The sequence below is a fragment of the Abrus precatorius genome, unplaced genomic scaffold, assembly GCF_003935025.1.
Source record: "Abrus precatorius isolate BTA unplaced genomic scaffold, Abrus_2018 Scaffold2, whole genome shotgun sequence".
NCBI classification, from domain to species: Eukaryota; Viridiplantae; Streptophyta; class Magnoliopsida; order Fabales; family Fabaceae; genus Abrus; species Abrus precatorius.
In genome coordinates this window covers 34,294,167-34,317,842 of record NW_020874362.1, presented here as the reverse complement: position 1 = coordinate 34,317,842, position 23,676 = coordinate 34,294,167, and the positions used below count along the sequence as shown (strand labels likewise).

General features: G+C 29.3%; 2 protein-coding genes across 5 annotated transcripts in view; both read left to right on the top strand.

The window, feature by feature from the left end:
• Window positions 1–3,596: 3,596 nt before the first annotated feature.
• Window positions 3,597–12,476, top strand: LOC113858211 (helicase-like transcription factor CHR28). Of its 4 annotated transcripts, XM_027490732.1 has the most exons (13): window positions 3,597–4,118; window positions 5,506–5,584; window positions 5,757–6,191; window positions 6,322–6,647; window positions 6,699–7,430; window positions 7,531–7,602; window positions 8,039–8,116; window positions 8,210–9,092; window positions 9,461–9,591; window positions 9,722–9,943; window positions 10,312–10,944; window positions 11,047–11,256; window positions 11,811–12,476. In XM_027490732.1, exons 1-13 carry the CDS (start codon window positions 3,990–3,992, stop codon window positions 11,913–11,915), a joined length of 4,035 nt encoding a protein of 1,344 aa, XP_027346533.1. In that variant the 5' UTR covers window positions 3,597–3,989; the 3' UTR covers window positions 11,916–12,476. The 4 variants fall into 4 exon arrangements, with proteins under 4 accessions (XP_027346533.1, XP_027346532.1, XP_027346534.1 ...); XM_027490731.1 differs by having other exon boundaries at window positions 6,322–7,430; XM_027490733.1 differs by lacking the exon at window positions 3,597–4,118 and having other exon boundaries at window positions 5,556–5,584; window positions 5,757–5,861; window positions 5,939–6,191; window positions 6,322–7,430.
• LOC113858213 (helicase-like transcription factor CHR28) overlaps window positions 4,600–23,676 on the top strand; it is a 33,893-nt gene continuing 14,816 nt past the window's right edge. The window contains exon 1 of the mRNA XM_027490736.1: window positions 4,600–4,611. The gene's annotated coding sequence lies outside the window, so the exon portion shown is untranslated. The remainder of the gene's footprint in view (window positions 4,612–23,676) is intronic.

Here is a 23,676-nt window from a genome sequence, read left to right as displayed (position 1 = left end):
TATTGATTTCTCTCTGGCGTGGATTCTGACGTTAGACTAAGAATTAAGGCCCGTTTGAATTTTTCTAACAATATTGAGAATATATCTCCTATGAGAAACTTGAAATAAAATGAAGACGGGCCAAAGTCCATCAAGTTTTTTTTTTCCCCTGCATTAACGTTCAACTTCATATATACTACGATGCTTTGCGTTTGCGATATTTGGCTGAAAGCAAAATAGGAAATAAATCAAAATAATTTGTTGGCATCTTGTTTTAATGCCTTTTTATTTTTGTATTTATTTTTAAAACTATTATTCAAATATATGTATTTTTTAAAATAGTCTGTCAGTTTATTGTGTTCTCTGTTACGTCGTTATATCGCACCTTGCAAGTGTGATATCAAGGCTTGATTATCGGAATTTCCATTATTTGGGAAAGGTGGTTATATATACTGCATGCATGGGCAAGTGGAAAGTATTTTTCTCAACTAATTCTATAATCACCACCAAATTATAAGGCAGAAACATTATCATTGCATCAAGATTCAGTGATTCACCATCTAATCAATGATTATGAAAGGACTAAACTATACAAGTGGAAAATCTCAGGATGGTAGGATCTACTTATCATTAAACTCATCAAAGTTGATCCCAAAATTTTCTAGAAGGAATGCCAAAATAAATTTTGAAACACTATTCATGAGTTTTTCTGCATTGTGTTGTTATTATGGCTTTGAGTAAACAACTTAATTAACTATTTATTTAACAAATTTTTATTATTTAAAAATTTATAAAATAAATTTGGTTATAAAACTTATTAGAACAAATTAAAAAAAAGTTCATGTTTTAAAATATTTTTTTATCATTCAAGTTGTCGTACACATAGATGAGTAAACATGACAATTAAGTTATCTCAATTTTAACTGGAATGATTTAAATGATTAACTTATGATGAAATATGTAATAAAATTAATTAATATAAATTTAAGATATTACTATATATATATATATATTATCACTTTAACTACATTAGTTTAATGACCGATCTAATTCTAAAAACATTAGTTTGAACAAATGATTTTTGATTTTGCACCTTCACTTTCCCACGTAGTTGTGTTCCTCTAGTTATATAAACTATGTATGTTGTGATTTCATAAGCTTTCACTCACATTATAGCATTAATTTTATTTTTTTTTGCTAAAAGTGTTTAATTTTTATGTTTTGGTTAAACTTTATTCACTTAAACTTGTTAGGCTTTGTTGCAAAGTTTTATTAATTTTTGGACTTTAGTGCTTATTGACCATTTCTCTTCATGCAGGCCATATTGAGTTATTTTTGTTATATTGAGGTAATTTTGGAACCTATGGAAAGATGAGACAAAGCTCTACACAACGGTGGGAAAATTTGGACTAGATTAAACTTAGATCAGGGAGCAATTTAGGCCTAAAGTAGAGTAAAATGATCTAGCTTGAAAACAAGACCTTTGTCAAAATTGGATAAAATTTATGTCATTCCGAATCTAAGACACAGGGATACACAATGTTCATTTAGATACTTTTTCCTAATTTAAATTTTGAAAGGATCAAATTCCATACGTAATGCAATGATTGTGACCAATATTCTAAAGGAAATAACTAAATCATTTGAAACTTGAATTGCATGAGGTCTGGGCCTATTCGTTCGATGTGTTATATTTTTTGGACTCAGTGTAGAACCCTTAATATTAGGTTTCTGATTTCATTAAGGTGAACTACGAGTCTCGGAAGATATGGATAGACTATTATTTCTAAGGAGTTTAAAGCTATGTTTGTAACGAAAATTTAAAATTTTATCTATTATACTTCTTATATTTATCGTTCATAATTCTTTTTATACTTAACTTGCATTCCAAGCATCCCTTGCTATCTTTCATATTTTTTAGAATTCTAAAATTTCTCATTTAAACATAACAAAATTTCTATTTCTTGTAAAGCGTCAGATGTAAGGTTAAAACTCTTTGAATTAACTTGTTGGTGTTAGATTTCTATGCATTAAATCTTTGAGATTTGCATTTAATCTATTACTTTTCATCTTAGTCACTCTCTCACTTGTACAAATAATTTATAAATGTGATTTTTTAATTGAGTTGCCTTTTCAGTTGTGAACTAGTTTAGTGTTTTAATTGAATTCAAATCAAATAAGGATTAAAGATATTCACTTTTTGAACTTATAACACATTATTTTTTTACTGTTTAACAGGGCTAAAAACCCAAATCTATAACACATTTTATAAGATAGAACTTTTCTTTTCATAATTAGATTCATGATTGATTTTTTATTTGTTTATTTACTTCATATTAATATATAAATATTTTTTTTAATCATAAACAATCAGTTGCATTTATCATTACACTAACATTCAATTTATTCACCTTGAACCCTTATTTAAAACGGACACTTAAAATAATGATTTCATAAAAAAAAATTAAAAAGGATAAAATTATTTTTTTGAAAGTTTTTTTGAAAAATTATTTTCTTAAAGAAAAATTAGACCAAATAGAATTTTCAAAATACTCACAACATAAAAAAATTAGATTTTTAAATGAAGGAAAAGTTACAAAAGAAAAATAATCTTTCTCACTTGTAAGGTTAAAGAGAAATAAAAGTCTAAGTTAAACGCTACTCAATTAGAAAGAGCGATACACTTAATTACTATTTATGGTTACATTTAATTTTTTTTTTTATCGTTTGAAATAGGCATAAAAAAGCTTTCATTGAATGAACTATGAAAATTAATACAATTTTTTTTCAATTTTTATATTTATTTTTTAATAGACATTTGAGAGTCATTGTTCATTAAACATTAAAACGGTATTTATATTAGATGTAAAATTTAAATAGGCATTTCAGTGTACTTAAAAATTTTCATAACTTGTTTATATTAATTGGTGAAAAATATTTTTAAAATCAAATAGTCATTAAATCAATAAGGACGATAATTCATTGTAATTAAATCATTTTATCCAATTGGCACATATTTTTTCTTGGTGGAAAAAGCATGCTATTTGAAACAGTGATTTGTTTTATAACGTCCCTTTGGCATGCACATAAGGCAAGGTTAGAGGGAGAAAAGGTGCATATTCGACGAAGCAGCCACGCAAGGCCAACAAAAATCCTAAGAAAGTTCCCATTTATACGAATATAAAATAAAAAGTGGTAGGGACCATCTCCACCAACTTGTTCAAAATCCGAATTAAGCAATCCACCCCAAACACAGCTTTTCCTTTATTTTCCTTTTTCATTGGTAACTAGTGCACGTAAACAACCACACACGCCCCGTGATCAATTCAAACTCTCTTTCTCTCATCACATCATTTCACGAAGTTTCCGTTATCTCAATAACGCCAAGTAAATAAATAAATAAATAAATAAATTAATAAAATATTTTTATTAAAAATAATATTAAATACGTACACGTTTATTATATTTAATTAAGAAACAGAACATTGAAAATATCTTAATAAATGGACAATGATTTTGAAAAGGAGAACGCGCGTAGGCATCGCGTGGGAGAATCTTGCCGCTATTCCTAGTCAACAATAGTGATCTAGCAGTGTGAAAAACATTGTACAAGTAGAGAAACAGGCCAATAATGTAGGCTTAGCGCACAAACTCTTAACCTGCGCACCCTTCCATAACGAATCCAAACCGTATTTAAACTTGCGCACACCGCGTTCTTCACCATCCACCACTTTCTCTCTCTCTCTCTCTCTTCTTCGATTCACTTCGACCTTTTCTGACTCTTGGCACCTAACGAAAAGTCGAACCGTTGAAGAAGCCTTCGCCGATTCCTCAATCTCGATTGATTTCACACGCACACGCACTCAATTCTCTGCGATGCGATTCGAGGAACTGATTTTGGAATCGGAGGATGAACTTTTGCTTATGTGGAAGTGTGGTGTTTGTCAAAGCTTGAGAAAGCGCGTTTAGGTTTATTGATCCATGCGATTGGATTTGTTGTTGTGGCGGTGATGGCGGTTGATGACGTGGACTTCTCGGAACTGTTTTCTGCTGGTGATGACGATGGTGATGACATGCTTTATATCGATATTCAGACCGTTATGAAGGTGCTTGACGAAGACAAGTGTGACCTTCGGGAGGTAGGGTTTCTTCTTGCCAAAGCGGAAATGAAATTCCGAATGCTGTGACTGCGAAATCCGAATCGGTTCGTTTGCATCGTAGTGGAATCGAACCGTGTCAACTGAAGTTGCCCTGTGATTAATGCTTTTTACTTCTTCTTTGCTTAAATGGAAGAATTGAAACTCCGTGATCTTTGTATATGTTCGTGCAGTCACAACATTAGCTTTCTTTACTTTTTCCCTCTTTTACTAAAAACATTTATTTATTTAGACTTGAAGCTGTAATCTGCAGTTCTGCACAGAACCTGAAAGCCAGTTGTTTTATTATCATTTTTCCTTTAATAATTGATTTTCCTTAGATAACTAATGAGACAGAGAGAAACTGTTGATCAATTGGCGTGCATCTGTAATTATTCTCTAGTTCATGCAAAGTAAGAAATTCATCAGAAGGTTTTTAACAAAGAAAATTAATAGCTTGACCACACGTGATTGGATCCAACATTTCAGCACGAAGGTGTTTGGTTTGATTCTTGCTGATTGGTAACCCAATAAAGCATGGGGCTTGCCTGATCTTACGATGAGAGATTCTCCCTTTTTCCTAAACTTTTTGTAAAACAAAGTAGTAAGGTTAATTCGTGCAAAGAAGACTGTTTAATGTTAGAAAGCTTTGAAGTGATTTTTTAGTAAAAATGTTAGCACAATTTATTCATTTAGTTTTTGAAATTCAGTTAATATAATTACTTTTCTTCTCCAAGTTATACTCACTGGACAATGGGAAATGCCAGTGACGTGTTAATACTTAATATAGTGTCACTTGGTTCCACTAAAAATGTGAAGATCCCGAGTCCGTAAACAATTTTTGATATTTAAAAGTGAAAATAAGTCATGATATCTTAGACTTGGGGTCATGTATAAGTTACTGTGTGTTAGATTCAACATTTTAGATTCTTCATTGCGGTGCTATTAAGGAGAAAACGTAGTTTTTCTACACCTTCCAATTTTTAAATTGTTTACTAAAATGATGAAGGATGTTTGGTTTTATTATTGTTATGCTGTGTAATCCAACATTTCAACTTACTTTTATTTTGTTTTTATATTGATGGGTGATTGGGTGGGAGTATGTTTAGTACAGATGGGGGCTTGAAGTTCTGCTTGGTGTATAGGAAGCCGAATCATCTGTGCTTTATGCTATTTTCATACGAAAGTAAATGGATCTTTTTTATCTTTATAAATATTTTTTATTTGAAAACAAAAATTGAAAGAATTGTCAAATTTTAAATCCAATCCTTCTTTTTTCTCTCTTTTGCATTCAGTATTATTTCTTTCTTAGCACTACTCTTTTTTATAATTTCCCTGACTTTTTATGCTTGATATTATCCTTATACATATTGTTTTGATGTCAAAGCAGAATAGTCCTGAGGATTCTTCATCAAAAAATGTTTCACCTAGTGAATTTGACATCCATGATACTTTTCAGATGCAAAATGGTACGTAAACTTGTGATTTTTCCCTGTAATATTACTTCTTATACTTTTTGGTTGCAATTTGTCTGTCAATAGTGAGAAATGGTCATCTTCCAGTTAATTCTAAACCCTTGATTTGATAGATCATTACTAATATTAGTACCGTATATTATATTGATTCTTTTCCTATCGTTAGGGGCTCAAGTATTGGAAGAACCTCATTTTTCAAGATTGGACTTTGTGGATTCAGTCACGAGCTGTTCTACATTCTGCTCAGATGTGTCAGATTCTGGGGCCAGAGGTTCAGTTGTTTTTTCTGATTATGTAGCAAATTCTATGCTTGACTGTGAACCTGAAAACCAGGGACCTCATTCTCAGGCTTGCTCTTCCCCAAATGCTCTTCCTGGTAATTTTAGTGAGTCATTCTCTCCGGGTGAAAGTGATGAGATTTGCTATGCAGACAGAACAGGAGTTTCTAAACTTGAGATGCTTGCTTATAGCGTGGAAACAAGTTTCCCTGAGGCATACTCAAACAATGGATCTATTTGTGAAGATAGCTTGAATATGAGTATGTCAAAGGGTGAAAATGACAGTCAATCCAAGCATGTGGGAGAGGATGTTGACTCTGAATGTATGTGAAATTTCCACTGGATTATCATTAGACTAGGACATTGACATTTGTGTGATGCTCTCAAAATTGTACTTTAGACATTGTATATCTGAAGCTTAGGTAATAATCTGATTTTATTTTCTGCTTGCAGATGCTTCGGCTTCACTCAGTTCTATTGTTGAGAATGATGTAAATATTGAAGGTTATGCTGAAGACATCATTGGAGGAGTTTCTGGGCAACAGGAAAATGACTCGTGTACATCTTTTGAAGCATCATTCATGGATGCTGATAGATCTTTGCGTGTTGCAACTTCAACTGATTCTACTATTGGTCAAGGTTCCCATTTTTCCAGGGATTTTATTGACTACCATCTATCTGCAAATTGTTATCCGGGAACAAATGATAGACCCATTGCTACTGATTCTTCTCTTGGTCTTTTGCCTAATGGTATTTGTTCTCAATTGTGGACAAATGTAGCAATGATGAATAACATGAAGGCTGTAAATGTGGAGTTAAATGCTGATATTGCATGTATGAGTAATGGCATGCCATCAAGCTCTTCTGGGGGGATATCTTTTCAAGATAGTCAAATTATGTTAGCTAATAGTGGTTATCCATCATCTTTTTCTGGTAAAGTTATTTTTGATGACATGTCATCATTGCCGCTTTCAGCTTGTGCTTCACACATGTCATATGGAGACCTTTACCCAAACAATTTTCACAGCAATGATGCTGAGTTCAATGTAGCCCAAGAGGTGAAACAAACACCTGATCTTTTTTCTCCTAGAGGGTGTCAGACTTATGAATATTTCAAGAATGAGGATAGTTGTGCACTGAGAACATCTGACACATCCGATAATTATCAATATATCATTGATGGGACTGCTAGTTTTCAAGGAAACATGGGCAATTCAAATTTAAAAGATGCAGATAGACCTTGGCCCCATAACCAAGCACTAATTGCCAGTGAGAAACAGTTTGGTTGTGTTGAGAGGGGAGGAGGAAAAATGATTCAACATAAACTTATTGATTCTCAACTTTCAAAAGGAAGAACTGAGAACTTCCATGTTCAGAAATACCCTGATGTTTGCGTTATTGAAGACATCAGTCATCCTGTGCTGTCGAGTCAATCTGCAGACATTGGGAATTCACTTAATATATCTCGATCTTACAGATATGTTGATTCCCAACCTTACATGGTTGAAAGCACAAGACTGAAAGCATGTGATGAGCGTAATATATTACGAGTTGCATTGCAGGTTGACACCTTTATTTTATGGTTTTCATCTTTAGTAGCTGTTAGGAGAAGTTGGAATATTCTTCTCCCTTTGCACATAACTCTTCTGTGGTTGAATGTAGGATCTATCTCAGCCAAAGTCAGAAGTTAGCCCTCCAAATGGATTTTTGGCAGTTCCTCTTTTAAGACATCAGGTTACATTTGTTGTCCAATCTTTTAATTTCTTAGATCTTGTATCTCCTTTAAAAAGACTTCAGTTTATATCTCTTGCACAGCAGCTTTCAAGCTGAAACAAAGTTGGATCAGGCTCTTAATGTTTGCATCTGGAGTTCAGTGGGCATTGAACAAGAGAATAAGGAAAAAACTTATGATTTATTTAATGAATGAATTCATCGCATCACTATTTATGATTTATATGTATTAATTCTGATTTCTGTGAGCCTGAGCACACCCTCCTTGTCTTCAAAGATTTAAAATTTCAAAGGTGCCATTGTCCTAAATTCTGTTTCCTGATCAGTCCTTTTCCAAATTCAACCCCATTTTTCTTGAGATGTTGTTGTTGTTATAACTTGTTTTCCTTATATATTTGGGACATCCAACATTCCAACTAATTGTAGTTGTCCTGATCAGAGAATTGCTTTAGCATGGATGGTTCAAAAGGAAACATCAAGTCTCTATTGCTCGGGAGGAATTCTTGCAGATGATCAGGTTAGCTGCCTGCAGTGCTAATATGAGATGATAACTGATTTATAAGATGTGATTTTCTCCTGTCTCAGTGAGTTAAAGCCTTTTCTATTGTAGGGGCTTGGAAAAACAGTATCAACTATTGCATTAATATTGAAGGAAAGACCTTCAATATTCAAGGAGTGCATCAATGCCCCCAAAGGTGAATTGGAAACTCTGAATCTGGATGTGGATGATGATGAGATTCCTCAGATTGGTAAAGTAATGGACGGATCTAATGTGTGTCAGGATAAGTCAAGTATGAATGCAATCAAAAGCACGGATTTGTTGATGCAAGCAAAGGGAAGGCCATCTGCTGGAACCCTTATTGTTTGTCCCACTAGTGTCCTGCGCCAATGGGCTGAGGAGTTGAATAATAAGGTAACTAGCCAGGCAAACCTCTCTGTGCTAGTGTACCATGGAAGCAATCGAACAAAAGATCCATACAAGGTGGCTAAGTATGATGTTGTTCTAACAACTTATTCTATTGTCAGCATGGAGGTCCCTAAGCAGCCTCTAGTTGACAAAGATGATGATGAAAGGGGGAATTATGAAGATCATGCTGGAACAAGTAGGAAAAGAAAAAACCCTTCTAATTCTAGTAAAATTAGCAAGAAGAAGTTGGATGGAACAATTGTTGAGGCTGTTACTCGGCCTCTTGCAAAAGTGGCATGGTTTAGGGTTGTCCTGGATGAGGCCCAGAGTATAAAGAATCACAAGACTCAAGTTGCAAGGGCTTGTTGGGGTCTTCGTGCTAAGCGAAGATGGTGTTTGTCAGGGACTCCCATCCAGAATGCAATTGATGATCTTTACAGTTACTTCAGATTCCTAAGATATGACCCTTATGCTGTCTATACATCATTCTGTTCTACAATTAAGATCCCAATTAGCAGAAATCCATCAAAAGGATATAAAAAGCTACAAGCTGTCTTGAAGACAATAATGTTACGCCGGACCAAAGGTTAGACTTGATTCATTTGAATTCATGGATTTCCCATAATCAAATCAATAAGGTGTAATTATTTTTGTTTTCCTTATTTTGTCCCCCTTATCCTAGAGCATAACACTATCGACTTCCAATATGTTTATCACCCTTCTTTTTTTGGTCAGTAATATGTTTATCACCTTAATTTGGTATTCTACGCTTTATTACTTTTCATAGAGCTTTAGACATAGAATTGAATAATAGATTTTTTTAAAAATTTTACAGTTTACTTTTATTGTATTCTTATCTAGTGCATTGCATGCAGCTCATTTAACTAAGCAATCACCAGGTGTATTAATTTGAAAATTTTCAGTAACCATGTGATGGTGATCATTTTTCTGTAGGCTCACTGCTTGATGGGGAACCTATTATTTCCTTGCCGCCAAAATTTATAGAGCTGAAGAAAGTTGATTTTTCAAGGGAGGAACGTGATTTCTATTCCAGACTAGAGGCTGATTCGCGTGCACAATTTCAGGTATGGCCTGATTTTTCCAACCCAAATCAAGTTTGAGCATTTCATAATAGTATTGCTTATAGAAGTATATTTTCATGGTAAGCCATATTTTAAGTGCACTAATGACATGCATGATGTGATGTCATGTCAGGAATATGCAGATGCTGGAACTGTCAAACAAAATTATGTCAACATTTTGCTGATGCTTCTGCGCCTTAGACAAGCTTGCGATCACCCTCTGCTTGTCAAGCGTTACAATTCTAATTCTCTATGGAAATCTTCAGTGGAAATGGCAAAGAAGCTTCCTCAGGAAAAGCAAATCTCTCTTCTGAAATGTTTAGAGGCTTCCTTGGCTCTCTGTGGCATTTGTAATGTATGTATTGACCATTCTTTCATATTTACAAATATGGATTTTTTTGACTGCATGTTTGTGTGCATTGTTATTTGTGTGCTTGCACTTAAATTGGTTAGTTGTAATTGCATATTATTATGTTACTTCTAAGTGTTATATGTTGTGCTTGGAAGGGTTGGAGTAGTTGAAAGAGTAGAGTAAAAATGGATGTAGATGGAAAGGGTTTTGTTTACTCCTTTTCCTTCCAGAAAATGGGAAGGGATTATTCGTATGGGTGAAGGACTTGTATGATTGCTGTATTATATGCATTGACCTTATTTATTGGAAAAGTATATTTTTCCTGCCTAACTCCTCTGCTCAACCTTTCCTATCACTTGTTTTGTGGACAGGATCCTCCTGAAGATGCTGTTGTTTCAGTTTGTGGTCATGTTTTCTGTAATCAGTGCATTTGTGAACATCTTACTGGTGATGACGATGACAATCAGTGCCCTGCTACAAATTGCAGAAGTCGACTGTGCAAATCCTCAGTGTTTTCAAAAGCCACACTGAACAGTTGTCTTTCTGACCAGGGCTGTAATAATTCATCTGGTTGCTCTGATTCTGAAGTGGAGGAATTTGAGCCTTGGTCTCAGAGTCAGCCATATGATTCTTCAAAAATAAAGGCTTCACTTGAGGTTTTGAAGTCATTGTGTAAGCCACATTGCTATACATTGAAAAGTATTTCTGTGCATAGCACTTTCAGGGAAAATAATGACTGCCCTGGGAATCCATCTGATGCTAACAATGGGAAATTCTTCAAAGATTCTCCTGATGAGAGTCAAAATTTGTCTGGGAATGGAGGCTCTAATAAGTCAGTTTCTGTTGTAGGGGAGAAAGCAATAGTGTTTTCTCAGTGGACGAGGATGCTAGATTTGCTTGAAGTATGTCTTAAGAATTCTTCAATTCAGTATAGAAGGCTTGATGGAACAATGTCAGTTGTTGCTAGAGATAAAGCTGTTAAAGATTTTAACACTCTTCCTGAGGTTTGTAAAGTAGCAGATCCCTTAAAATCATGGTTGAATTTTTAGTTTCCTTGCCATAAAATTATCAGCGAGATATATATAATGATACATGTTGTCTTGTAGGTATCTGTTATGATTATGTCTTTGAAGGCTGCCAGTCTTGGTCTAAACTTGGTGGTAGCTTGCCATGTTCTTATGCTAGACTTATGGTGGAATCCTACAACTGAAGACCAAGCAATAGATAGAGCACATCGAATTGGGCAGACTCGCCCTGTGACTGTTTTGCGGTTAACTGTGAGAGATACTGTTGAGGATCGTATTCTAGCTCTGCAGGTAAATTTATAGCCATATAAAATATCTTTTAGTTATTTTACATTGTTATAGGATATGTATTTTATATCGTTCTAGTTAGCACCTAAGTGACATAATGATATTTAAAGCCAGTCTGGTACCTGAAATTTATAAATGTGTCTGTGGTTGGATAAATGGTGCTATAAGGAGATCACAAATCTTCTAAACGGTCAAGGGCATCGGTATCTCTATGAAATGCTTGAATCACAATCAGTTCACGCATGGAATTTTTTTTGGGTTGAAGTGCATGAAATATGTTACTTCTATGTTATGATTTGTGTGAGCTGAATAATGTGTTATTTTATGCACGAAAACAATTCTTAGATGGAGCCACTGTATCTGGGGTATCTTTTGAGTCATGTGACATGTTATCTGATTCTGTTCAAGTGTTCATTTACTAGCCTTGAAAAATAGCTTGTTCACTGGGGCGCTGTTTCTACTAAAAATTTCATTGCAATTTAGCATATTGTGTTAACAAGAATTTGTTAAATGTAGTTGTTGCTTACGCAAGAATATCTCTTACATGTTTTTTCCAGCAAAAAAAGCGAATGATGGTTGAGTCTGCATTTGGGGAGGATGGAACTGGTGGGCGTCAGAGTCGCCTCACAGTGGATGATTTAAAATACTTGTTCATGATGTGATTAGTCATACATATTCCCAGATAGGAGCATGATTATTGGATTGGTGATTTTTTGCCTTAGGGCAGGTGTACATGTCGACGTAGGTGTCTTCTGGTGATCACGGGAGAAATGGAAACAGGACATTTTCTAACAATGGATTCATTGCTGTAACAAGGTCGCTATTGACGCTTGACATGAAGATTATACGAAATGCATATATGATTAGAATGAATATTTCATTCCTTGACCTGAAAACTTTAATTTAATCTCACGTTAGTATAGGATTTAGAGAGCTGTAGCATATATAGCAACATAGAACGATTTCATGGATTTTTCTTTTCAGTGTAAATAATGTAGAGAATTTTTTTCTTTACCGTTTTGCTCCTTTGGTGCTCACCTTCATGTCCATTTTCTTATGTGCACATTACAAATTATAATCTATATAATTGTCACCATTGTGCATGTCTATGCCCGGGAGCGGGCTGTTCCAAGTTTTGGCGTGTTAAAAGTGTAATATTTATTCTGATATACTTGAATAAATTGTTCAGAAAATTTTATTAGTATATGAATTTAAATTTGATCCATCATGCATCTCCTTGTTCCATGATACCTTAAAATTTTCTCGAATTGGAAGTTTGTTGTACCAAATAATTCGATGGTTCTGTAGAGTTGCGCTTTACCGAGTAATAATGTCGATTTTTGTTAAAGGAGTTCTGGATAATTTAAGTCACGTATTGGGAATTTCTATTTAAAGAAAACAGGCATTAATGAAACATCATGAATGTGAAAAAATAAAACAAGTCTAGAATTGAAATTCTGAATAGAACAAATAAAGAAAGAAAAACACAATATAAAACTTGTATCCATGTATCCGCAGACCAAACATATCAGTTTCATGACCCAAATAATGGAGCCCAAAAGTAAAGATCCAAGCTCGCAGCTCTAGCATAATTTCTCACATGAGATGCATCAGAAGTAGGGTGAGCATAGATTGGATAAGGACTAATTCATATCTATTTTAAATTTAATTAAATGAATTTAATTTTAAATTAATTTTTTTAAATTAGTTTTAAATTTTGAATTTGGTTTAAAACTAGTATAAAAATATATTTACATATATTTTAATCAATTAATAATATTATTTTTTTATATTCATATTGTATTAAAATTAAATTTATATTTTTTACTTTGCATAATTTATTCATCACACAAACTAAACAGTAAATTATCTATTTTTCTAATTAAAGGAGTGTGAAAATCGTTAGTATATAGTTTTTACTTTTACTTATTTTTAAATTATCTTAGTATCTTTTTTATTTAATTTTATTTGTGAATGGAAGATGTATTTAGAATACTATTTTAATAATTTTGTTAACAAATATTTGAAAGGTATTAGTAAGAAGTGTTAACATTATAGATATTTCGTGATCAAGATGCAAAAAAAAAATATAAGATACTAAGATAATTTTGAATAAAAGTCTGAATTTAGCAGAGGCAAATCCAATTTTCTCATTAATGGAAATTTAACTTAATAGCTCAAACTCAACCCCATCAGTGTTTTACATTTGCAAGTCGTACTGTGATTGCAAACTACAGCGATGGGTTAGTAGAGTTCATGGGTAGATTGCAAACTGCGATTCCACGTTGTAGTTTTCTCTACCGAAATTATTTGTCACTTTACTCTCCATTAGTAATTTTTTTGGGAGCCAACAAATAAAACACCTTGGACACATGGATAGTGTCCTCCTTTAATCTCTTAGTCACAAATTCTTCCCATATCTTCTATTATTGTATGGAATCTTTGCAAAACTTTAGCTACGTCCAAAATATATTTTTGTATAAAGATATTGTGTTATCATCATATATCTTATATTATTATATTAAGCACACTAAAAAAATATATATTTTGTTATTTTATTTTAAAATAATATGATTTACTTTCTCTTTATAGAAGGATAACACTTGCTATAGAAGAGGGACAACCTCTAAGTTTGAATATCAATTCGGTCATTCTTTATGTCTATACACCTGATAGCTTAAACGTGGGGATTTTCTTCTCTCGTTGTGCTGTGATTGCAGACTATAGCGATGTGTTAGTAGAGTTCATGTGTAGGTTGTTCCCTCGTCGTACTTTGATTGTAAACTACACCAATGATCCTGATGGAACGTCTCGTCCAGTTATCAAACAAAGTTCATCCTTTCTAACAAGTACTGTGGTCATTCTCATAATCCTTGTACGTCCATTAAGCTATATTCTAATGGAGTTTGCTTCATGGTTATTAACCCAAACACCTTCCTTGATTCCGCCAACCTCATGTGACGATGAACTATGATAGACCTTTGGTTGTGGCTAGAAACCAAGAAGATTTCCTCATACGTGTGAGTTTCTGATTTTTTTTTCCCTTTATTGTTATTATGTTTTTAATGCTCATTGTTGTATTTTGATGTTAACAGCGCAGGGAGCGACCTCGTTTTAATTATACAATAACAGAAAGAGTAAGAACAACAAATCTAGGAAGATACTATGTAAGTGAGAGGTGAAAAATGTGAAATTTGTAGTTTTTAATAAATTTTAATCCTATTTTACTTTCAAGAGCTTGTAATAAGTAAGATTGCTTTATTTAATTTCATGATTTATTTTTTTGTTATAAAATAAGAAATCTACATTGTAAGAATATCATAGTAATTATTTTTTTTAAATTGTTTCATTAGTGTGTTTATAATTTAACTTTTTAGTTTTGTTTCATATTTAATATATTATTGACACGATCATATCAAATCTTTTCAAATTTTATAAAATGTTCCTTCATTTTTATTTGTGATCTGTGTCTTACTGCATACTAATTAAGTGAAGCCAAAATTGTTCTTATGATTCAAAAATATTTTTTTATAAGAAGTAAATTTTTTTTATCTCTTTATTATTATAGTGTCTTTAAATTAAATATATAAAAATTAAATTCAAATTAAAATGTAATAAAAACATATATTTTTAAATTGATATATTTTTAAACATATATTTTTAAAATGTAATAAAAACGTTTATTTTAAAATAAAGAAATCATTATTCAAATAAATTAAAATTAAGTATGGAATATGCAAGAAAAGTTGCCTGATATGTAACTCTATCACGTGACGTTATTTCGTTCTCTTTTCTTTGTCTACTGATCATGTCATCTCCCTTCCATATAAAATCGAATGTCAACAAACTCAAAACTTTTGTAGATTTCTACCTAAATAAATGTCAGCAGCTAATAACATTAGACACATTTTTGGTTAGTCATTTTTTTTTATTATTTTAGATATAAAAACATTTAAATGGTTTGAGTTTTAAGGCTCATTAAAGAGATACTATGCATCAATACTATCTCACCACTCTACAACCTTGGCACATATTAGTTATTAATGGCACGCGTTAGTTAGTAAGGACTCATCTTGACAACCTACCCATTGTACTTTTAGTTATATTGTTGCTGTGTTAGTTTTTAAGGACCCAATCAATTTTTTGTAACCTTAAAAACACAATTTCATATTCTTAAAAAATAACAGCGCCAATATAATTAAAAGTACGACTTATACAATGAGATAGTCCCAGTGAAAGAAAGAGAAAACAAAAATAACTCATACATGTATCATTGATACATGCTATGTCTTTAATGAGTTTTAAAACTCAAATCATTTAAACTTTTTTAATAATTAAAATAATGAAAAAAATAACTTCAATGAAAGTGATATTTGAATTTATTTTTTATGAAAAAAAGAAGAAGTCATAATTAATATATTAGGTGTTTTTATAAATTAATATTATTTAATAAATAATAATTACTTTTCAATATTATTAATAAATAGTAATACTTTCTAAAACTTTAAAGCAGGAATTTACTTGTCTTATTGAAAAACTATTTTTTTATGTTTTATTTGTCCATTTAGAAACAATTTATAGAAAAGAAATATAATCATCTCGTTAAAATTAATTGTTAAACTTAATAATTTAGATAAATTTTTATTTACTCTTAAATTATTCAACCAACTAATATAAATGTTTAATAATAAAAAATACTATAAAAACTAATAAATATGTCTGTACTTTGCACAGATTTGCACAAATATTTTATATATTTTATTATTTAATTTAATTTTAAAATAAATATAATTTAAATATAAAAATAATTATTTTTAGTGTGACAGAAAGATTCAAAATATAAAATAAAAATTATGATTATTTTTTAAAATAAATTATATAAAAAGTAGTATAATTTCTATTTACAAGTTATAAAAAATATTATAATTAATTTTAATTTTTAGTAACTTATAATAAATTTGTTAATATAAAATATATGAAATTAAGTAATAAAAGTTTTGAATTAATATTATTTAAATTTAAATATAATTTAAAATAAAATAAATTTTTTTATGAAAGATAACTCGATAATTTTATTAAATTTTTATAAAAATATTTTCTTAACTTGTAAACAGAAAGAGGATCAAGTGTTGAAGATCATCAATGTCGCCTCAACTTACAAAATGGAAGAGAACTTTGGAATAAATGTCTGTGTGGGTGTTGAAAAAGCTGTTTTTCAAGGTAGGTGACGTCACCTAAATAGGCGAGACCAGACTGAAAATAAAGCCTTTAACAAGTAAAAGGCCAAACTCAAGCCTAATAATTATGTTACAAGCCTGACTTAGCTTGGCCTGACCTATTTCCATCCCAAGTACTTTGCACAGAATTGCACAAATATTTTATATTTTTTATTATTTAATTTAATTTTAAAAGAATTATGATTTAAATATAAAAATAATTATTTTTAATGTGACAGAAAGATTAAAAATATAAAATAAAAATTATGATTATTTTTTAAAATAAATTATATAAAAAGTAGTATAATTTCTATTCACAAGTTATAAAAAATATTATAATTAATTTTAATTTTTAGTAATTTTGTTAATATAAAATATATAAAATTAATCAATAAAAATTTTGTTCAATATCATTCAAATTAAAATATAATTTAAAATAAAATATAATTTTTTTAAGAGATAACTCAAAAATTTTATTAGATTTTTATAAAAATATTTTCTTAACTTGTAAAGAGAAAGAACATCAAGTGTCGAAGATCATCAATGCCACCCCAACTTACAAAATGGAAGAGAACTTGCAACGGTTGAAAAGGAAATGTGAGGATCTTCAACGTTTGAGCACAGACCTTCAAAGGAGGGTGGATGAAGCTAGGGCCACAGAGATCGTAAGAACAGATGAAGTTAATAGTTGGCTTCATCATCTTGAGAATCTTCAAGAGGTATTCAGACTACTTCCTAGTGATGATTATTATTGTTTTTTTCTATATTTTTTGTTTATAATTTATTTCTCATTCAAAATATTTCACAACAATATTTTACATGTTTAAAAAATCTCATAAATTTTATAATTTTATATAAGAATTGTCTGATATTCTAGGTGAAGGCTCCGCGAAACTTTGGAATAAATGTCTGTGTGGGTGTCGGAAGAGCTGTTTGTCAAGGTTGGTGAGGCCACCTAAACAGGCCAGATCAGACTGAAAATAAAGCTTTTAACAAGTAAAAGACTAAACTCAAGCCTAATAATTATGTTACAAGCCTGACCTAGCTTAGCCTGACCTATTTCCATCCCAAGTATTTTGCACAGAATTGCACAAATATTTTATATTTTTTATTATTTAATTTAATTTTAAAAGAATTATGATTTAAATATAAAAATAATTATTTTTAATGTGACAGAAAGATTAAAAATATAAAATAAAAATTATGATTATTTTTTAAAATAAATTATATAAAAAGTAGTATAATTTCTTTTCACAAGTTATAAAAATATTATAATTAATTTTAATTTTTAGTAATTTTGTTAACATAAAATATATAAAATTAATCAATAAAAATTTTGTTCAATATCATTCAAATTTAAATATAATTTAAAATAAAATATAATTTTTTTAAGAGATAACTCAAAAATTTTATTAGATTTTTATAAAAATATTTTCTTAACTTGTAAAGAGAAAGAATATCAAGTGTCGAAGATCATCAATGCCGCCCCAACTTTCAAAATGGAAGAGAACTTGCAACGGTTGAAAAGGAAATGTGAGGATCTTCAACGTCCGAGCAGAGACCTTCAAAGGAGGGTGGATGAAGCTAGGGCCACAGAGATCGTAAGAAGAGATGAAGTTAATGGTTGGCTTCATCATCTTGAGAATCTTCAAGAGGTATTCAGACTACTTCCTAGTGATGATTATTATTGTTATTTTCAATATTTTTTTGTTTATAATTTATTTCTCATTCAAAATATTTCACAACAACATTTTACATGTTTAAAAAATCTCATAAATTTTATAATTTTATATAAGAATTGTCTGATATTCTAGGTGAAGGCTCCACGAAACTTTGGAATAAATGTCTGTGTCGGTGTCGGAAGATCTGTTTATCAAGGTTGGTGAGGCCACCTAAACAGACTAAAAATAAAGCCTTTAACAAGTAAAAGGCCAAACTCAAGCCTAATAATTATGTTACAAGCCTGACCTAGCTTGGCTTGACCTATTTCCATCCCAAGTACTTTGCACAGAATTGCACAAATATTTTATATTTTTTATTATTTAATTTAATTTTAAAAGAATTATGATTTAAATATAAAAATAATTATTTTTAATGTGACAGAAAGATTAAAAATATAAAATAAAAATTATGATTATTTTTTAAAATAAATTATATAAAAAGTAGTATAATTTCTATTCACAAGTTATAAAAAATATTATAATTAACTTTAATTTTTAGTAATTTTGTTAATATACAATATATAAAATTAATCAATAAAAATTTTGTTCAATATCATTCAAATTTAAATATAATTTAAAATAAAATATAATTTTTTTTAAGAGATAACTCAAAATATTTTCTTAACTTGTAAACAGAGGGAGCATCAAGTATCGAAGATCATCAATGCCGCTCCAACTTACAAAATGGAGGAGAACCTGCAATGGTTGAAAAGGAAATGTGAGGATCTTCAACGTCTCAGCACAGACCTTCAAAGGAGGGTGGATGAAGCTGAGGCCTAAGAGATCGTAAGAACAGACGAAGTTAATGGTTGGCTTCATCATCTTGAGAATCTTCAAGAGGTATTCAGACTTCTTTCTAGTGATGATTATTATTATTATTTTCTATATTTTTTATTTATAATTTATTTCTTATTCACAATATTACACAATAACAGTTTACATGTTTAAAAAATCTCATAAATTTTATAATTTTATATAAGAATTGTCTGATATTCTAGGTGAAGGCTCCACGAAACTTTGGAATAAATGTCTGTGTGAGTGTCGGAAGAGCTGTTTGTCAAGGTATAAGCTTGGAAAGAAAACTCTGAAGATGCTGGAGTTGGTAAAACCACTGTGGCATGCTGCTCAAAGGAGAATTGATGATCTTCTACACTTAATGCTCCCTCTGTTTACAAGTTAAGAATATATGTTTATAAGAATCCAATAAAATTTTTGAGTTACCTTTCAATTGTAAAAAAAATTATATTTTATTTTAAATTATATTCAAATTTAAGTAGTATTGATTCAAAACTTTTATTAATTAATTTTATATATTTTATATTAATAAATTTATTATAAATTGTTAAAAATTAAAATTAATTAAAATTAATTATAATATTTCTTATGATTTGTGAATAGAAATTAGACTACTTTTTATATAGAATTTATTTTAAAAAATAATTAAAATTTTTGTTTTATATTTTTAATCTTTCGATCACATTAAAAATAATTATTTTTATATTTAAATCATAATTATTTTAAAGTTAAATTAAATAATAAAAAATATAAAAATATTTGTGCAAATCTGTGCAATGTACGAATATATTTACTAATTTTTATAGTATTTTTTTGTTACTAAACATTTATACTAGTTAGTTGGATAATTTAAGAGTAAACAAAAATCTTTCAATAAAAGGTAAATTATTAAGTTCAACAATTAATTTTAACGAGATGATTATATTTCTTGATTTATATAAATTATTTCTAAATGGACATATAAAAAAGAATAAAAATAGTTTTTCAATTTTAAAGACAAGTAAATTCCTGCTTTAAAGTTTTAGAAAGTACTACTATTTATTAATAATATTTAAAAGTAATTATTATTTATTAAATAATATTAATTTATAAAAAGACCTAATATATTAATTATGACTTCTTCTTTTTTTTATAAAAAATGAATTCATATATCACTTCATTGAAGTCATTTTTTTTTTCATTATTTTAGTTATAAAAAAGTCTAAAAAAGTTGTTTTTGTTTTCTCTTTCTTTCATTAAAACTATCTCATCACTGTATAAGTTGTACTTTTTAGTTATATTGGCGTCGTTATTTTTTAAGAATCAGAAATTGTGTTTTTAAGGTTGCAAAAATCATGTATAAGGGTATTCTGGAATTTTTAAGTTGAAATAAAAAAGTATTGAATTTGGCCAATCAACGTGCAGCCTAATTGCATCGACTCGGATCATGCTGGATTAAGAGTTTTGTTAAGATGCAACATCAATTTTGTAATATTCTGCAAATTCAGTAGGAACGTGTGTTGTCAAATCGACAACTTGTGATATATTAAAACAAGCACTTTTGGCTAATTCAAATGATTCCATTACAATCTGAGGTATTTCTTATACATAAAAGGAATACAATCTGAGGTATAAGCAAATTGAAGACTAGGACACTTTGCCAATGCTTCCATAGCCAAAGTTCATGAGATATCAAGTGATGGAATAACTGCAGCACCCATAGTGAAGCTTGCACTCTTCCTAATTTTAGTAAGATGACAATTGAATCAGATATTGGGCCTTCAAGAAAGATAAAACTTCAATAAATTACAGCATGTTTATACCAGCCACGACTATCTCCGAGCTATCAGCATGGAATATACTCTAACAAACCACATGTATACGTAACATTCTAAACAAGAGAAAAATAAATAAATAACAAGTGTAAACATTCAGGTGGTTTTGTGACAGATAATAGCTAAACTTAGGAGAATCCTCATTTCCAAGTTAGACAAAAACAAATAAATAAATATGAGCTAGGGGATTTTTTCATATATCGTACTTGTTACAAAAATTGTTATGTGTGGTGTATGTTTTTATTGTTATACGACCATGCATGATTAGGTCACTTTGGTCTGATATGGGTCAGGTTAGTTTGATTTACAATTTGTCTGAGGTGATTCAATGATCACATATGAGAGTTGTTCTGCCTGTAATATCAATAATTCATGCGATGCACATGATTAAAGTTGACTAGCTATATACATTATAATACTAGCTGCTATATTGAGATTCGTCTCTTCTTTCCTGCCAAATCGTTTGTTTTTCTGTTTTGATAAATGATTTTCATTGTATACTTGAAGTTTTGATTTGTTGCTTAGACATTTTTTATTTTGTTATCCATATCTGCAAAACTCTGCAGTTAATACCCACAACACAATCACAAGTTGAACTGTGAAAAATACCCGTATAAGAATCACTTTAAGCAAGAAGACCCATAAGATTTTTATAAGATGTCTGATCTGTACGAGGTTTCACTCCTCATTTTTAAGCTAAACTTACCTTCTTTCATATTGTGCTAACCTTAGTAAATTTTGTGACAAAAAAAACATTAGTTAACTGAGAGTTATAGAACTGTTAATGCCGTTAGTTTAAGTGAGGGGGTTGCAATTTTTAAGAAAGAATGGAGTGTTAAGTAGCAAACTTTAAAGGTTGTTACTGATATTTACTCAAAAATTTATTATTTTATTTGTAATAATAAGTTAATTATAGCTTAATATTTAAACTAAGGGATAAATTATATTTTGTAACCATTAAATAGTATTCGCTTGTACATTCAACACTTCGTACTCGCCAATGATCATATTATATAACAATTTAAAAATATATTTTTAATATAATTTTTTAACAAAATATTTGATGTTAATTATACAAAAATGAAAGAATTTATTTAAAATTAATACAAATATAATTTTACAATTGTACTAGTATTTTACCGATGCGATACACAGAATTTTGATAAGAAAATAATAATTATTATGGAAATAAAATAAAATAATTTTTTTAAAATTATATATTATTAATTTATAATAATTAACTAAATATTACAAAATTTTATCAAAAAATTTCCTTGTAAATAATATTTGCAGTTGTATTTAAAATAATGCTTTCCTATCATATATTAGAATCTTAAATTTTTTTTATTTTTAACTTCAGAGATAGTCCAATATAATTGTCGATGACAAAAAATAAGTTTTAACAAATATAAACTAACATTAAACAAAGTTTGACATTAACTTTTATTTTATTATTATTGCAAAATTTACTGTTGAGGCTGGAACTTAAAAAACATTTGTATGTCTAATATTATTATAACCATGCATGGTATCATGACACCTTCACCAAATTTATTTGTAGATATGACCTCTACTTCAATCATTAGAAGCTATCCTAAAAGCTAATAGTTACTACCATTACAAAGCTTATAAGTCAAAGAAATATTTAAATATATATTAAAAGAGAATCAAAATCTTCAATGAAGATAAATTATAAACAGCTAAGGTTAAACAATAAACCAAAAACACACTCAATATTCCTAAGATGTAAAATCAACTTTCTACAAACTTTTTGTAAATATTCAATCTCATTAACTCTTCCAATGACATCTAAATGGTTGAAAAATAATTATCAGTGACTCCACAAAATATATGAATATTAAAAGCACTATTTGTCACATTATTAAAAGTACCATAGAAGAAATGACATACCAAATAAAATTCGATCATCAATTCTATAAGACAACATATTACTAAATGAGATAAATGTAAACCTAAATTGATGAATAACATAAGTAAACTCACAAAGATGAATGAAAGTTGAAAACTAGACATTGATCTTGAAAGTATGACTAATGCAATGGTAATATCTTATATTTTGTACTACTTCAAAGTTATCCAAAACAATTATTTTTAAAATATAGTAAATATTATAATTCTTATTTAAAGGATTCTATTTTGATTTAATTTTAAATTATGCACTGTTAGAGTAATTATATGAAAAAGATTCAATTCCTTCATAAACTTATAGAAAGATTACAATATTACAATTAAGATAAAATATTTAGATATTTTATGATTGATAATTTTTATTATTTTTAATTATTATAGGTGCTATTATTGTAAGTGTGACCATTATTTTATAGCAAAATATATACATATAGTCATCAAAGAAATTATTTATAGAGTATGTTGTAATAATTAATAATTATTATTATTTTTGCTTAAAATATTCTATTTTGATTTAATTTAATTTCTGATTATGTACTGTTAAAGTAATTATAGAATTTTTTTTATGTTAAGCCTAATTAGAAAGCATATAATATAAAATATAATTTAATATTTAGTTCAATTTGTTTGTTGTTTTTATTTAAATTATTTTATTATATCTCTAATTTTTTTTATTAAAAAGTTTTCAAAAAGAATACTAGTTATTACTCCATAATTTTTTTGGATAATTATTTTTTATTTTATTGTATCTATAATTTGAAGATTTTTTTATTATTAAATTTTTTTTAAAAAGAATTATAGGGTATAATATAATAATTAATAAATATTATTATTCTTGTTTAAAGTATTATAATCTGATCTAATTTTATTTTTAATTATACATCATTAGAGTAATTATAAAAACAACTCTGGTGTTAAGCCTGATTAAAAAGCATATTATATAAAATA

Coding starts and splice junctions, on each gene's coding strand:
- LOC113858211 (XM_027490731.1), top strand. CDS start 3,990: ATGGCGGTTGATGACGTGGACTTCTCGGAACTGTTTTCTGCTGGTGAT. Junction 8,117..8,209: donor GAATTCTTGCAGATGATCAG/GTTAGCTGCCTG, acceptor TTTCTATTGTAG/GGGCTTGGAAAAACAGTATC. Junction 11,257..11,810: donor ATCGTATTCTAGCTCTGCAG/GTAAATTTATAG, acceptor TGTTTTTTCCAG/CAAAAAAAGCGAATGATGGT.